Source organism: Syngnathus acus, chromosome 5, assembly GCF_901709675.1.
Source record: "Syngnathus acus chromosome 5, fSynAcu1.2, whole genome shotgun sequence".
Lineage (NCBI taxonomy): Eukaryota > Metazoa > Chordata > Actinopteri > Syngnathiformes > Syngnathidae > Syngnathus > Syngnathus acus.
Window position 1 is genome coordinate 7,272,623 of NC_051091.1, and position 13,298 is coordinate 7,285,920.

The 13,298-nt window shown below is 42.6% G+C and overlaps 1 protein-coding gene across 5 annotated transcripts; it reads right to left on the minus strand.

Annotated features, from left to right (window-relative positions):
- Window positions 1-251: 251 nt before the first annotated feature.
- Window positions 252-12,150, minus strand: tfeb (transcription factor EB). Of its 5 annotated transcripts, none has more exons than XR_005097961.1 (12): window positions 7,901-8,024; window positions 7,597-7,764; window positions 7,315-7,413; window positions 7,037-7,225; window positions 6,312-6,401; window positions 3,801-3,918; window positions 3,624-3,680; window positions 3,182-3,257; window positions 2,753-2,900; window positions 2,078-2,688; window positions 1,883-2,035; window positions 252-1,834 (listed from the first exon to the last, which is right to left on the minus strand). XR_005097961.1 is itself a non-coding variant. In XM_037251437.1 (12 exons), exons 3-12 carry the CDS (start codon window positions 7,928-7,930, stop codon window positions 2,119-2,121), a joined length of 1,554 nt encoding a protein of 517 aa, XP_037107332.1. In that variant the 5' UTR covers window positions 7,931-8,005; window positions 10,430-10,502; window positions 11,852-12,150; the 3' UTR covers window positions 252-2,118. The 5 variants fall into 5 exon arrangements, 3 of the variants coding, with proteins under 3 accessions (XP_037107332.1, XP_037107333.1, XP_037107331.1); XM_037251437.1 differs by adding exons at window positions 10,430-10,502; window positions 11,852-12,150 and having other exon boundaries at window positions 252-2,688; window positions 2,753-2,909; window positions 7,901-8,005; XM_037251438.1 differs by adding exons at window positions 10,430-10,502; window positions 11,852-12,149 and having other exon boundaries at window positions 252-2,688; window positions 2,753-2,909; window positions 3,624-3,674; window positions 7,901-8,005.
- Between the last annotated feature and the right edge of the window lie 1,148 nt (window positions 12,151-13,298).

Here is a 13,298-nt window from a genome sequence, read left to right on the forward strand (position 1 = left end):
ACATCCAGTTTTGGGGACAAGTCTCATTGATCGAGGGTCGAGATGTATATTTGTAGGTCGACTTGAGTACACCACAGTGTAAGAGCAGTAAGGGCCTCTCACAAACAAAAAATGGTTAGGATGTTTAGAATAGAATAGAATAGAATGGAATAAATTCGTGCGCTCCACTTCATGCCATGCGCACAAAAGAAAACCAGACACAAACACACAGACTATGTCACCACACAAATAAAACAACTGAAGCAAATGAATGGATTCTGGTAAAACATTTTTATAACTTATTTCAAATCAGGACATGCCCGCTGTGTATGTTGCGCAACAGAGCGCCCTCTAGTGGAACAATTCTTTGGAGTGTTGGCAAGGTTGTCAACAACAGTCAAACTGTGGTTGAAATGGGACGAGGCACACCTCCGGTGGAAAAACAAACATGGTAAGGCATTCAGCACAGAGTTGAGGTGAAGTCAGTCTTGCAGTTTCCATGGAAACCACAGCTACAAAGAAAGGGAAAAGTAAAGGCACAGCAAAACTGACTTCCCGCTGACCAGAAACACTGGTAAACTTTACATTCACAATGTGAGAAATTTTAATTCAATCAGAATCACCTTTCATCAAATATTTGGCTTCAAAAGATAACAATAAGAACAATAAAAGCCCAATTGTGCATATTAAAAAAAGAAGAAAGAAAAAAAGGTATCAGACTACAAACCTTCCTTGTCAGTAAAAGTTCCCAAATGGCTCTTGGCTTCATCTCAAGTAATGCATGGGTGGCTTTAACTGGCTTGAAAGGTGACAGAATTGTTTTGGGTGCAAAAAAACTAAATAAAAATGCATGAAAAGAACACAAACAAAATATTTAAAAGCTGCTTATGGCATAAAACATCAAAAATAAAAATAATCATTTTTGTACAAAGTCAAAACAATAATATAGTTTCCAGTGCTTTGGGGAATAGAATAAACAACAAGCTACAATAAAGACGCTATAATTAGGGATGGGCATAAAAGTTGTCGTGATCATGAATTTGGTCGATTGTGTGGAATTGATTGTTGACTTGTTACATCTTGAAGCTTTTGACACAATATGGAGTGCACAACCAGCAAAAGTGTAGGAACAACATGACATCACTGTGCCATGGAAAAATGAGTTGTGAACATTCACAGAGCAATTCTCCATCCCCAAAAAGAACAAAGAATCTTTTAAGTGAGCGTTCACCGTCAATCAAACAAATGTAGACAAATGCCCATCCCTATTTAGAATCCAAAATATCCCCAAGGAGATTTCTTTCCCATCCATAATGCCAGAATGCTAAGGCTGCCATGATAACAAAATGGACCAAAAAAAGATGTCCTTTGTGTAAGTGTGTGTGCACGAGTGCGTGTGAGTAATGGGGATCTCACATCTGTGTTTACTGAACACCTTTGTGTGTATGAAGCAAACGTGATCTGTATTGCAAAGCCACCCAGTGTGAGGGCCAGTACCACCTAAAAAAGTTCCCATCAGCACTAATTTAACTTGACCCTGCTTGTAAATTCTCTTACAATACCTGAGTATGAAGGCGGCGTAGAATGTGGCACTTGTGGATGTGTGAGTTGACAAAAAAAAGGACACCGAAAGTGAAGATTAGAAAAGTCACACCCGTAAAGCCCACAATGTAAATGTCGACATGGCCACTTTAAGGACGCGCTAAGATTAGCATGTTCGCGACGGCCGCTGGCTGACAACAACCCGATAGTGCTCATCGTGATGACGAAATGGGGTCAAGGTTTTCATCCTGTGGATAAAAATGACTACCACCTTCCTAAAAACAACATACTGTAGAATTTTCTGATAGCAGTATTTGTTATGTTTCATCTGCTTCTTGAGTTTTGTGATCCTTTTCGTCATTTATTGGATACATTGTGAGACTGGTGCTTAATGAGTTCCACTCATTGTGATGATTTCCTTTTTATGCTGTTTACAGTGGTACCAACACCCCGTTTTTTCTCAAAGCGTGTGCTTGCAGGAGTGTGTGTGTGCGTGTGCGTGTGCGTGTGCGTGCGTGTGTGTGTGTGTGTGTGTATGAGCGTGCGTGTGTGTGTGTTTGCGTGTGTGTTTGCATGTGTGTGTGCGCGTGCATGTGCCTACAGTATGTCACCATCCTCTATGCTGAAACTGGATCTGCGACTAGAGTCGACAGAGGCCTCCGGGGACATCGTGGAGAGCAGAGGGTCGCCGCCGATGGGGGACAGGGCCTCATCCATCATAAGGAAGCCCATATCGCTTCTACGGCTTTGCACATCCAGTCCTCCCAGATCGCCCAGCCCCGACATGGCGTCCGAGAACGCCGACATCCCGTCGCACAAGTCCAGCGACTGGGCAAAGTCAAAGGGCTGGGAGCTGCCTACGGCCGGGTACTGGATGGGCGGCTGGGGCTGGAGGTGCTGCGGGAGCATGGCCAGCTGCCTGGGCTGCTGAAGCTGAGCCTGGCTTTGAGGGTGCAGGTGGTTCTGCGGGAGGAAGTGATGCTGCTGCGGTGGGGGCGGAGCCTGACTCTGGCTTAGCTGGTGGTGGTGGGCTTGTGTCTGAGTGTGGGAAAGGTTCTCCTCAGGGCTGGTCTCTTCTTTTACATATGGGGCCATCAAGTCAACCGAGTTCAAGCCAGATGGAGAGTTGCTGGGTAAGCCATGTATATGAGCTTGCATCTCCAACTCCTGTTCACGCCATCAGTATTAATTATACTGCGTACAGTGTCGGGAATAGAATTGAGCAAATTACCTGAATGCGAAGCATCAAGTGTTTGTTGGCCATTTCCATCCTTCTGAAGTTCGTCTCCACCTCTCTGGTCCTCTGAACATCCTTCTGCATACGTTTGATGTAGTCCACCGACGCTCTCAGGATGGTGCCCTTGTTCCAGCGAACATCGCTATGACACCCGTAGACGCAAAGTAAATGTTGAAGTAGCTTCCAGCGCTATTGTAATGTAGTGCCTGAAACTATTTCATTTCATCAAGTAACCGGGCTTGTAAAATGATGATTATCTTTAATTAAGTTAACCACATGTGATTCACCTCAAACATGATCTAATTAGCTTAAAGAGAAACGGACAAACATTGAATTGCTCTTCTAAAGATACTTTTCTACTTTACGCTAATTACAACACAGGCAACCCCCCCTTCCCCTCATATTATAGCAAAACCTACTTACAGATCATTGGTTTTGGGAATCATTGTGCCAAGCTCTTTAATACGATCATTGATGTTGAACCGCCGTCTCCTTTCAACTGCAAATGAATGAACAAAAGAAGGAAAGACAAAAGAGGATGACTAAAAAGACACAGTGGAGAAAAAGAAAGGATCACCAAGAGAGAGTCACACTTGTAAACAGATACACATTTGCCTGTAATCACATAAGCTCACACAGTCATGGGCAATTAAATGTTCTTCAGTGCCAGAGCAGCAAAAAAAATATATATATATGGCTTATCCATTCACCCATTCATTGCACTATGTCTGCTAAATCAGCAAAACTGGATATATAACTGTACAACATTATAGTTTATGTCCGTGCGCATGCGTGTGTAAAGTTATGCAATGCACAAAATAACAAGATTATTACATTTAGGGAGCTGGAATCGGAAAATACTTACTGAGATTGTGGTTGTCTTTCTTTTGTCTCTCCTTGGCCATGGCTCGGGCTTCTGTGTCTTTGCAATAACAAAACCTCATCAACGAGTGGCTGACACAAACACTATATGAGATAGGTATATCTTGCTCGCAGAGAAAAATCATTTATATTCATAAACATGCATGTAAAACGGACGCACCTGAAATTTCCCGTTTGACGGTCAAGTTGGCAGGGCAGGAATTGCTGGTCATTGCAATGGCCGGCCCCTTCATCCCTGGACCCGTGTACACATCCAGGTGGCTGCTGGACAGAGGGAGCTGAGGAAACATAATCGAAACAATCATGAAAAAACATAATGTCAGAAAACCGCATCAGGTCAATCGCGACAATAGGAAAGTCAAACACAGGTCATACGAGCGTAACTCCAGGTTATTTCTCTAAACTCTACATCCCAGTTTAAGTACCTTTATAAAGTCAGTGTCCATGTTTAGTGTGCTGTAAAGAAGAGACCATGCCATAATATCACACCTTAAGAACTCCCTGACAAGCAACCAGCAATGATTGACTGCCATCCTCTGGCCAGTATCTTATCTGCCTCGCTGCCTTTATTCTCTCCTCAACGCTGCGAGGAGACAACCTTCCCTCCCAAACGCTCATAAAGGTCGCAACACGAACACTGCGATGGAGGAACCAAAAGACCACATTTTATTTGAATCGATTCATCTATTGATTTACTTCTTAATGTCTTGTTGCCTATTGCGTTTTACACCCTGGCCTGAGGGCAGATAGGGCAGCGCTAATGAGGCCTGCAAGATAAAGAAGTCAAAAGGAAGCGATAACTTATCGAGTGGCTACTGTGCGAGTTCGCACATCATAACATTACACGCGCGCACAAACACACACAAACACAAATTCCTCTGCATGCAAATTGCAGGATGTGAAATAGAAAAAAAAAATGAAATTAAGCAGTGACCAATCAAACTCCAGATTCCAGAAATTGTATTGAAAAGGGGCACTACATGGATCAGTGTTTCAGTGTACTGGTCTTAACATCCAGCCCAGAGCAACTTCCTCGTATTCAGTGGTTTTCATGTTTCATGGCTCTTACTAAAGTTTGAGATTCCAAGAATTCCAAATGTATGCCTCTTTAATCCCCATCAGGATTAGCAGGTGATTCAGAGGTTCGCCAGTTAAAAGAACATAAAAGAATTAAAAGAAACCTTTTTTATCCAATTGCATTTATATAATAAATAAATACAAATATACATAAAATAAATAAATAAATACATAAATAAATATATATATTCACACACACACACAAACACACACACACACACACACACACACACACACACGCACACTTGCATAGACACACGTCCGCACACATTCTTACATAGTCTTTATCTGTTTGCAGCAGTTCATTGAGTGCACGGGTTTCACCCCACTAGACACATCAGTGTTGAACAGTGTCCTAATACAATCAATCTATCACTGTGACGTTAGACTACACAAATGCACACAGACAAATGTGGCTCGCTCAGATTAAACCGATTTAGGTCAGAGGAATTTTCAACCACCAAAAACTTTATCGTGGGATTAAATCAAACCCAAAAACGCCTTCCACCCCCACACTCTGAGCGTAATCAGCAGCCTGAGGCCGGTAATTAGAGACGTTGGTCCCAAACGTCTTCTTTCACCACGAGCGCCGACAAACTCCATCGCAACAGTTCAAATCAATATCTTACCAACTGAATTTGTTCTCCTTCAATAACTTCCACAATGGCATACGTCGTACTCATCTCCTTCATCCTCTAATCCGCCGGCAAGGTCGGAGGGGTCCTTCCTCCTCGCTACAAGGCAGACTGTGTCGGAACACTACCTCAGCAGCACTGATCCAATTTACGTGGAGACACTCCTCTCCCCACCACCAAACATGAGTGAACTTTCCCCTAACTGGACTTTCAGCCTGTTTTCTTTTTGCACAGATTGCCCCCCCCCTCCTCCTCCTCCTCTCCCCCCTGTTCCAAATATCTTGTGAACAAGTTGAACTCTAACTGCTGGCAGTTTAATTGTTAATTCTAACTTTGACCCACCCCCCCAGTTTTCAATTGACATGTTTTTGTTGGCGTGTATAACCTTGCTCAGCACGTTACGATCAATATGACTGTTTTGTGTTTACGCAAGAAAATGCTTGTGCCATCTCAAATTGTTGTTTGGGTCTGGACACAAAATATAAAAGGCAAATTTAAGTTGCAATGACTAAAATTACATTTTCATTTAATAAAAAAAAAAAATTCATTTAAAAATAAAAGAATACAAGACACTATGTGGGACAAAATTATATATGGAAAAATACTCAAATGGATTCATTTGTTGTTGCTGTGTAGTAATTTGGGATAGTTGCATAAAAATTAAAATAATAATACATTTTAAGATTATTTAATTTTAATTGAATTATTATAATTTAATTATTATGCATACAGGACAATAACATTGAATCTCTGAATGTTTAAAGGATTCCAGTCTAAGAAGATTTTTTTTTTTTTGTCCAGATGCAAGGACATTTCCAAGGAGGAGCTGAAAAATGAAAATTCTGAGAAAACGAATGGTTGTAGATGAACTCAGCACTAATTGATGAATGCAATAAGATTGCATGCAATTATATGTCATTCAGACTCATCATTCACTAGTTAGTTTTGGGCCGACTTACTGTGTTAGGCATCTGGACGGGGTCTATGTAAGCCTGAAGATCATCGTAACTGGACTGCATGCTGATGATGTCATCAATGACCTCATCCATCTGAAAAAAAAAGGTGGGACAACCTATGTGAGTATCATTACAGCCTGTAACGGTCTAACTTTAGACAAGTCCTGCATCGGAGCCATGTTTGTAACGCTCTTATACTAAAGTCCTTCAGTCCCGTTGACATGTTGAGGTGAACTCACCTGCGGGCGCATGTTTCATTCTAGAGTCGGCTTCAAAGATGACTTCTCCATAGAGGTTAACTGCTTAGACTATTTGCTCTCAGTGAGACTGACAAAACAGAAGCCAAAAGTTCCGCTAAGAGAGAATTTGGTCAAAGTCTGCCAGGTTCAAAGGGCCTTGGCATACTAAACTGTCACTTGTTAAGTCGTAATTGCCGCTACAAGGCCATAATGGAGCATTTAAAGTTCAATAAAAGACAGTGTCAGTTAGTCAACACGTTTATTCACCTACTGTGCGCACGACACAAACGGAATGCCGCTTCAGCTTACCAATGGAATCATTACGAGGAGTCAGTAAAATGTGACGATAATGGGGATAATATTCAATCCTCGTAATGTTATATGTATGCAATAAGGTCATTTTTCAGTGGTATTTGTGAATGACACTATTTGACACGACCTACAACAAATGAGCTTGTAAGCTTACGCAACATTCTCGCCCCTTCCCACCTCTTGCTCAGGGTGGGATCCAATGTTGAGCATGGCCATGGGGCTGTTGGGTGCACTATTGCCAGTCATCATCTGCTCGGCGCGCCTGTGTGGAGAGTGGAGCGGTGGTGGTAGAGACGCCGAACCCCCAGTGGGGCCAATGGCCGCAGGGGGAGACGGCGGCATCGGACCCGCTACGGCGTGAACCATCTTGAGACGGAGAGAACAACAAGAGTGGATGAGCAACTTCCTTTATACGTAGCTTTGTAATATTATTTATGATGATGACTGAGAGATACCTGTTTGGTGGCAAAGGTAGTGGAGAGGTACTCTTTCACCTGCTGCCTCTGAGACTGACGGATGTGGTAGTCTGTGGGATTCTCAAGGTGGGTCTGGACCTGGAAAGAAAAGGAAAGTCTCTTTTTGATCAATTTTGATTGGATTGGCAAATGCAGAGTGACCAAGCAGCAAAATAGCAAGCAAGCAGAACCTTTTGATTTTTAACAGCTATGGTATTACCAGTAGCGAGCTGATGGACAGTATCTTTGATGAAAATGATCATATGCTGCAGTCCTACTGACCTTAAGAACTTCCACGGGCACCTGCATGCTTTGGTAAGTCTGGGGGGTACTAATGGCTGCAGTGGGGGCGGACGGCCCGGCCATGCGGCGTTGCATGTGGTGCAGGGCCGCATTTTGCTGGTGTTGCCGCTCACGCTGCTCCTCCTGCTGCAGCTGGTCTCGCATCAGCTGGGGAAGTAGATATGTACAATCACCGAGATCGAAATCATTGATAACTTGCTAATTTACGAAGCGAGCCATTCTTCGAGTTTGTTCCAATGGAAAACAACAACAATGGGTGACAGACAATGGTCGTGTCGTTTACCTGCATACGCAAACCGATGCGTGAGGCCATTGCTGGGGGGCGAGGGGGCAGGGGAGGGCGAGACGAAGTCAACGCACCGCAGTCCAGTCCGAGAGGTAGATGAAGCTGTGAGGACATGCAGGGTGAAAAAAACGGGGTAATTTCCAATGCAGCTGTGTAGGTTGGATGGCAATAGTAGCGTTTAGTAAAAACCACGGCTTTATTCATTTGACAAAGCAATCCATAAGGGATTGTGTTTAAACAAAAGTAATCACTAACAACAAAGTGTTTGTTGACACGCACCCACCCCCACGAGGCAAATCACGTGGCATCGGGTGTGACCAAGAAAGTTTCACTTCCTTTTCCCCCCGCCCCCAAGAATGATGAATCATTTCCCCAGCAGTGTGCCGTTATTGCCGGTCAGCACATCTTCCTCACACTTCTGAAGTTCAAATATGAGCTCTTGCAGCTTCCTGTGCCTTTTCTCCAGGTATACCTGCTTCTTACCACATTCCAAAAACCTGCTTGTTAGATTCAATGAAGACTTTCTCAACTTTGAGTAGATGTGCCTCTAAGTGTGGTTGATGATGATATGTTGACTTTGCTCATGTGAGCAAAGGGGTGATGGGGAGCACCCTGACCTCTTTAAAGCACCTCCTTCTGTTGTCTCTCACGCATAGTCTTGCAACATGCAGAGACAAACACTAAGTGGGGAGTCCCAGTTCCCCTTCTGCAATGACATGTGTTCATATTTGGCATGACTAAGCCCGGCTGGAGTCAACACACGGTGTGCTGGGAAGTGACGAATGGTTTCGTTTTCCTTGTCTCCGTGTTGTTTTGACAGCCACAGAAGCAGTCACATGAGGTTCTAAACCACCAATCAGAGCCAGACTCAGACATTGGACGTCCGCGGTCACGAAGAGACGAAAGACAGGGCGAAAGACAGGGAGAAACGGGACAAAGACAGAGAGAAAAGGTCATTGTGTGTGAGGTACAATAAGAATGGCAGCTCCTATTGAGAAAGGCTGAAGCTGCCTGTTGTCCAAAGTGTACATTTCAGCACCAGAGGGGGCATACACTGCCCGCTTTGTGCCTGTTGGGTCACCCACATGAAGGCAGAACGACAAATTGAAACACATTCAAAAACAAATGATGAAATTGAAAAAAATCCAAATTAGGGTTTAAAGCTAGGGTTAAGGCTTCAAAGTAGGGTTTCATATTAGAGTTAGGGTTTCAAAGTAGGGTTTTATATAGATATAGATTTTTTTTAATAGAAATTATGTATTTGTGCACACATATATAACAAATAAAATTAAAAAAATCTAAACAATGATTTTCATTTGACACAAAACTGAAGAACAGGATAACAAGACAAAGAGAAACAATTACGCCGGAGAGGAAAAGAAGCCCAAGGCCTTATATGTAATCCAAATGCTGCCCAACACACATTATGTAACTCATGTTCATCTTACAACCCCGACTTGTAGCGTCGTAGCCGCGCACACACAAGTGGGCTCTCACTTCCTTATCTCATATGGTGACACACGGCTACCAGGCAGTAAAACATCCTACGCAGGCCTTCCCATTGCCAAGCATCCACCGGGGGAAGCAGGCATCTGTGACGCAGCGCAGGGACAGCAGGACTATTGTGTGTCCGACGCTGTGATGTCACAGGCCCCGGTACTTCAAACATTGAGTGCCAGTGGGAAGACGCGGAAGGGAGGAAGCCGGCCACAGAGGTCAACGCGACAGATTAGTCGCCAACATGCGTGTCAACAGAGGTGTGCAGACCATGGACGCCTTTGAGGCATTGACATATCTGATAAGGAGTGCTTTTCTCCCATCAAGCCAATACATGACATGTATTTGAAAGTGTGCACAGACACACACTTGGGGGCAGTGTGGGGCCGTAGCACCTGTGCTCACAGATATGGTGTTAATGTGGGTGTGTATTTTTAGACGTGTGCTATGCCAATGAAGGACTTTTGGCAGCCAAAGGCACAGGGGTAAAAAGAATGAGCGTGTAGATACTAACACACACCAAGGTGGAACCTCTCGAAAGACGCACGAGCAGCACACACTAAACTCAATTGTAAAAGTATACAATCATCAAAATTGACAAGTCGTTTCAGAGAATGACAAAAAGGCTCCCAGAAAAGACAACGGCAGCCAATCAGCTTCATTGCACACAGACACACAATCACAATATTTCTCTGTTCTCCTTTTCAAGAACACGTCGCAATGTCTCTTTGAAACATGCATTCGTCTTGTCTTGTGCACATGTCTGTGTTTGTGTGTGGCTTCAAATGAGCCTTGGAGCAAGAGCACAAAATGTCTTCAGTTACCGGTTATGTTTGGTAAGATTATCTGACTCGACTGGCACGGCAAATATGACTTCACAAACACAAACAGCCATAGCCCCTGGTGACAAGAACACACCAAACATTCTAGATGAAGACAGACAGGCACACACCTCATGTTCATGTTGTACACACTTCACCATTAAATTAAAAAAATATATATATATTGCAGATTTGCAGACACTTTTACCTTGTTTGAGAGGAAAAAATTGTTTGCAAACAGGAATGTGCTCCGCTTCTGCTGCTGATTACATGGCTTGAAGCTGAAGCGTGATGATGGCCATGATGGAGGACAGGGTTGATGGGATGAAACGAGAACAAAGAGAAAAAAGACAGAAAAGATGTTCGGTTATAACATGGAAATGTATAAATAATATAATATATAATAATCATTAATTTAATTTAATTTTATTTTATTTTATTTTATTTTATTTTATTTTATTTTGTTTTGTTTTGTTTTGTTTTGTTTTGTTTTGTTTTGTTTTGTTTTGTTTTATTTTATTTATATTTTTGTGCTTCCCCTAAAATCCACCAGTGCCCTCCAGGTGAGGCACAACTCAAAACATGTACACTGAAAACAATTGCTATTAATAAAAGGTTAGTAGAGCTGATGCAAGAGTACAGATTGGCAAAAAGCGATGTCAACAAGTGACACGTTAACAGTGGAAGCACCAAATTAATGGACTACGATTTTCAACTGGGTATCTACTGTCCACACACAGTATCAAGCTCTTCTAATAATGTATGAGTGGTACATTTGTTGCAAAATGGCGCCTATACCATAACGAATAGCTGCACACTTCCACATTCATTATCCAGATGAGCATTTATGCTACGTAAGCAGCATTCCAAGGGCCAGCATAACAAAAAAATAAAATTGATCTACCAACATCAATCAGTGTTGTATTGTCTGAACGCAAAACAAATGTCTATATTTAGTCCGCCACGGTTGAATGGGTAAACATTGGTCACCATGAAGGCACAGGAAAGACAAAGATGATCATCATCAACTAAACAAAGTGCATCACTTCCCTTTTCTTCCCTTCAGGTATCACAACTCCTACTTTTGTCAGAGATGAAGCAACTTCCTTCCAGACAACACAGTAAAACAAACACCATTTGTATACTTTTTATCCCCTTCCCCGATAATTTTTGTTTAAAACCGGTAAGATTGGAATTCTATTTACTTTTTGACCAAGTGTATGATTTAAATGGAATTGTGTCCAATTTGAATCCTTAAAGAGGAAACAACTATTACTCGAGGCTAACCAAACTGGTTGGACAAAAATCATTTTGCGAACACCTTGTGCACAGGTATTTGCACATAGATCTGTAGATACACAACCTGCTGTTGCATAAATGCTTCCATGTTGTACATTTGAGTATGACAAAATGTACAGTACAATATCTGGGGAAAAAAAAATACATATTGGTCTCAGAGGGCAGGTTGACATATTCAAGTGAAAATCCAACACAATTATATGTGTCCACCTAGCATTACCAAATAACAATGGATAACGGTATGGCAGTTTCAAAATGCCTGATTAACTTCACTAGTAGCACAAAATCAACTTTCATGTCAACTACAGAATGCAGGATCTCAAATACTTACCGGCAACTCTCCAACTAGCTCCGAGTGAACACATCCATGTGAAAGCCTCTCCTCCACGTGCGGGCTTGCCGAGCCTCACAAACGACTGCTTACAAAAGCAAGTTGGGCGCTCGTGTCGCCACCCCTCCTTCAACTGGAGGAGTTACAGTCACGATTCATCATTTTCCCTCATCCCTCTCTCGAAACACTGGCTCAGCTTCCTCCTCCCACTCTTACTATTCCCCTAAATTAGTCTGATAGCTGGAGTCAACAACAGCAACAAGAGGAACCTTGTCTTGAGAATTCATTCCCTTCTTGCGACTGCAGAAACTTCAACTCCCTTCCTTATATGCATATGACATAATATATAGGACACGCCTCACATACGACGTGCACACAAAGACAAGCAAGTGATTCAGCAGATTTATTTAACGACACTTCCTGTACATTTTAGAGTTCAAATTGATTTTTTTAAGACAATAGTGGTCTTTAATGACAAAGGTGAACTGATACGTCTGGTTTACAGAGCCTTGTATTCTGATTAGAATGAAACAGAGTGACTAAAGGGAATGAGGTGCTCCGTATAGATAAAAAGAAATCACAAATAAAAAGGCAGAATCGAAAAGAAACTCATTCGGGTTCACACTATATTCCTATGTCAAGTATATGGTTCAATCAGAATTTTATTTGTCTAGAAAATGGCTGTTTTAATTCACAGTGGCGCATGGAACCGGCAGATATAGATCATGTCACGTGTAAATAGTTGACCAGAGATCTTCAGTTTGATCAGAATAACAAAAACAAATAGCCCCAGTAACCAAACAAACAATGACATTTTAATTGGACACACCATTTAAATCATCACAGTGAAGGGTTGGAAAAGTATGAGAACTATTCGGGTTATGACTTCCCCAAGTGTTTGGAATCAACTAACCTAGAGTTCAACTAATGTGACGAGACGAGGTGATGGTGAAAGCAACCCGTACCTATTAATTATTTGACGTCTATAGCCGTCAATGGCAGTGGATGAGTCAAATCACAACAATATTGAATTTGCCATTCACACATCTACGCAGGATGGCTAGCTGAGTGCCATAAATACTGACAAAAAAACTGCACGTAACCTGCCCACGCCATTAGTTCCCTTGAATGCACACAAACATCGGTATCAAAGTGCCCCTCCACGAGAGATTGGCGCCTATCACAACAAAGACCAACATTTATAGGCCGGCCCGCATGGTTCAGCGGTACACGGCTGACAAACATGCCTTGTTTGTACACAAAGCAGTCATCAGCTGGGCCGGCTCCAGTTCTCATAGTGCCCGCAGTGTATTTACAGGGTTATTTTGGTCGAGGGGCAGGACCCCTCTCGGCCCTCGGTTTATTGGCTGGGAAACCTACATTCCTTTCAAGACCAGCCAATCCGAAAAAGAAAGCGGAGGCAGACAAATTACTCATAGGTGGAACA

Coding starts and splice junctions, on each gene's coding strand:
- tfeb (XM_037251436.1), bottom strand. CDS start 8,017: ATGTCCTCACAGCTTCATCTACCTCTCGGACTGGACTGCGGTGCGTTG. Junction 6,402..7,036: donor GATCCCACCCTGAGCAAGAG/GTGGGAAGGGGC, acceptor TTTTTTTTTCAG/ATGGATGAGGTCATTGATGA. Junction 3,919..6,311: donor CCGTCCAGATGCCTAACACA/GTAAGTCGGCCC, acceptor ATGTTTCCTCAG/CTCCCTCTGTCCAGCAGCCA.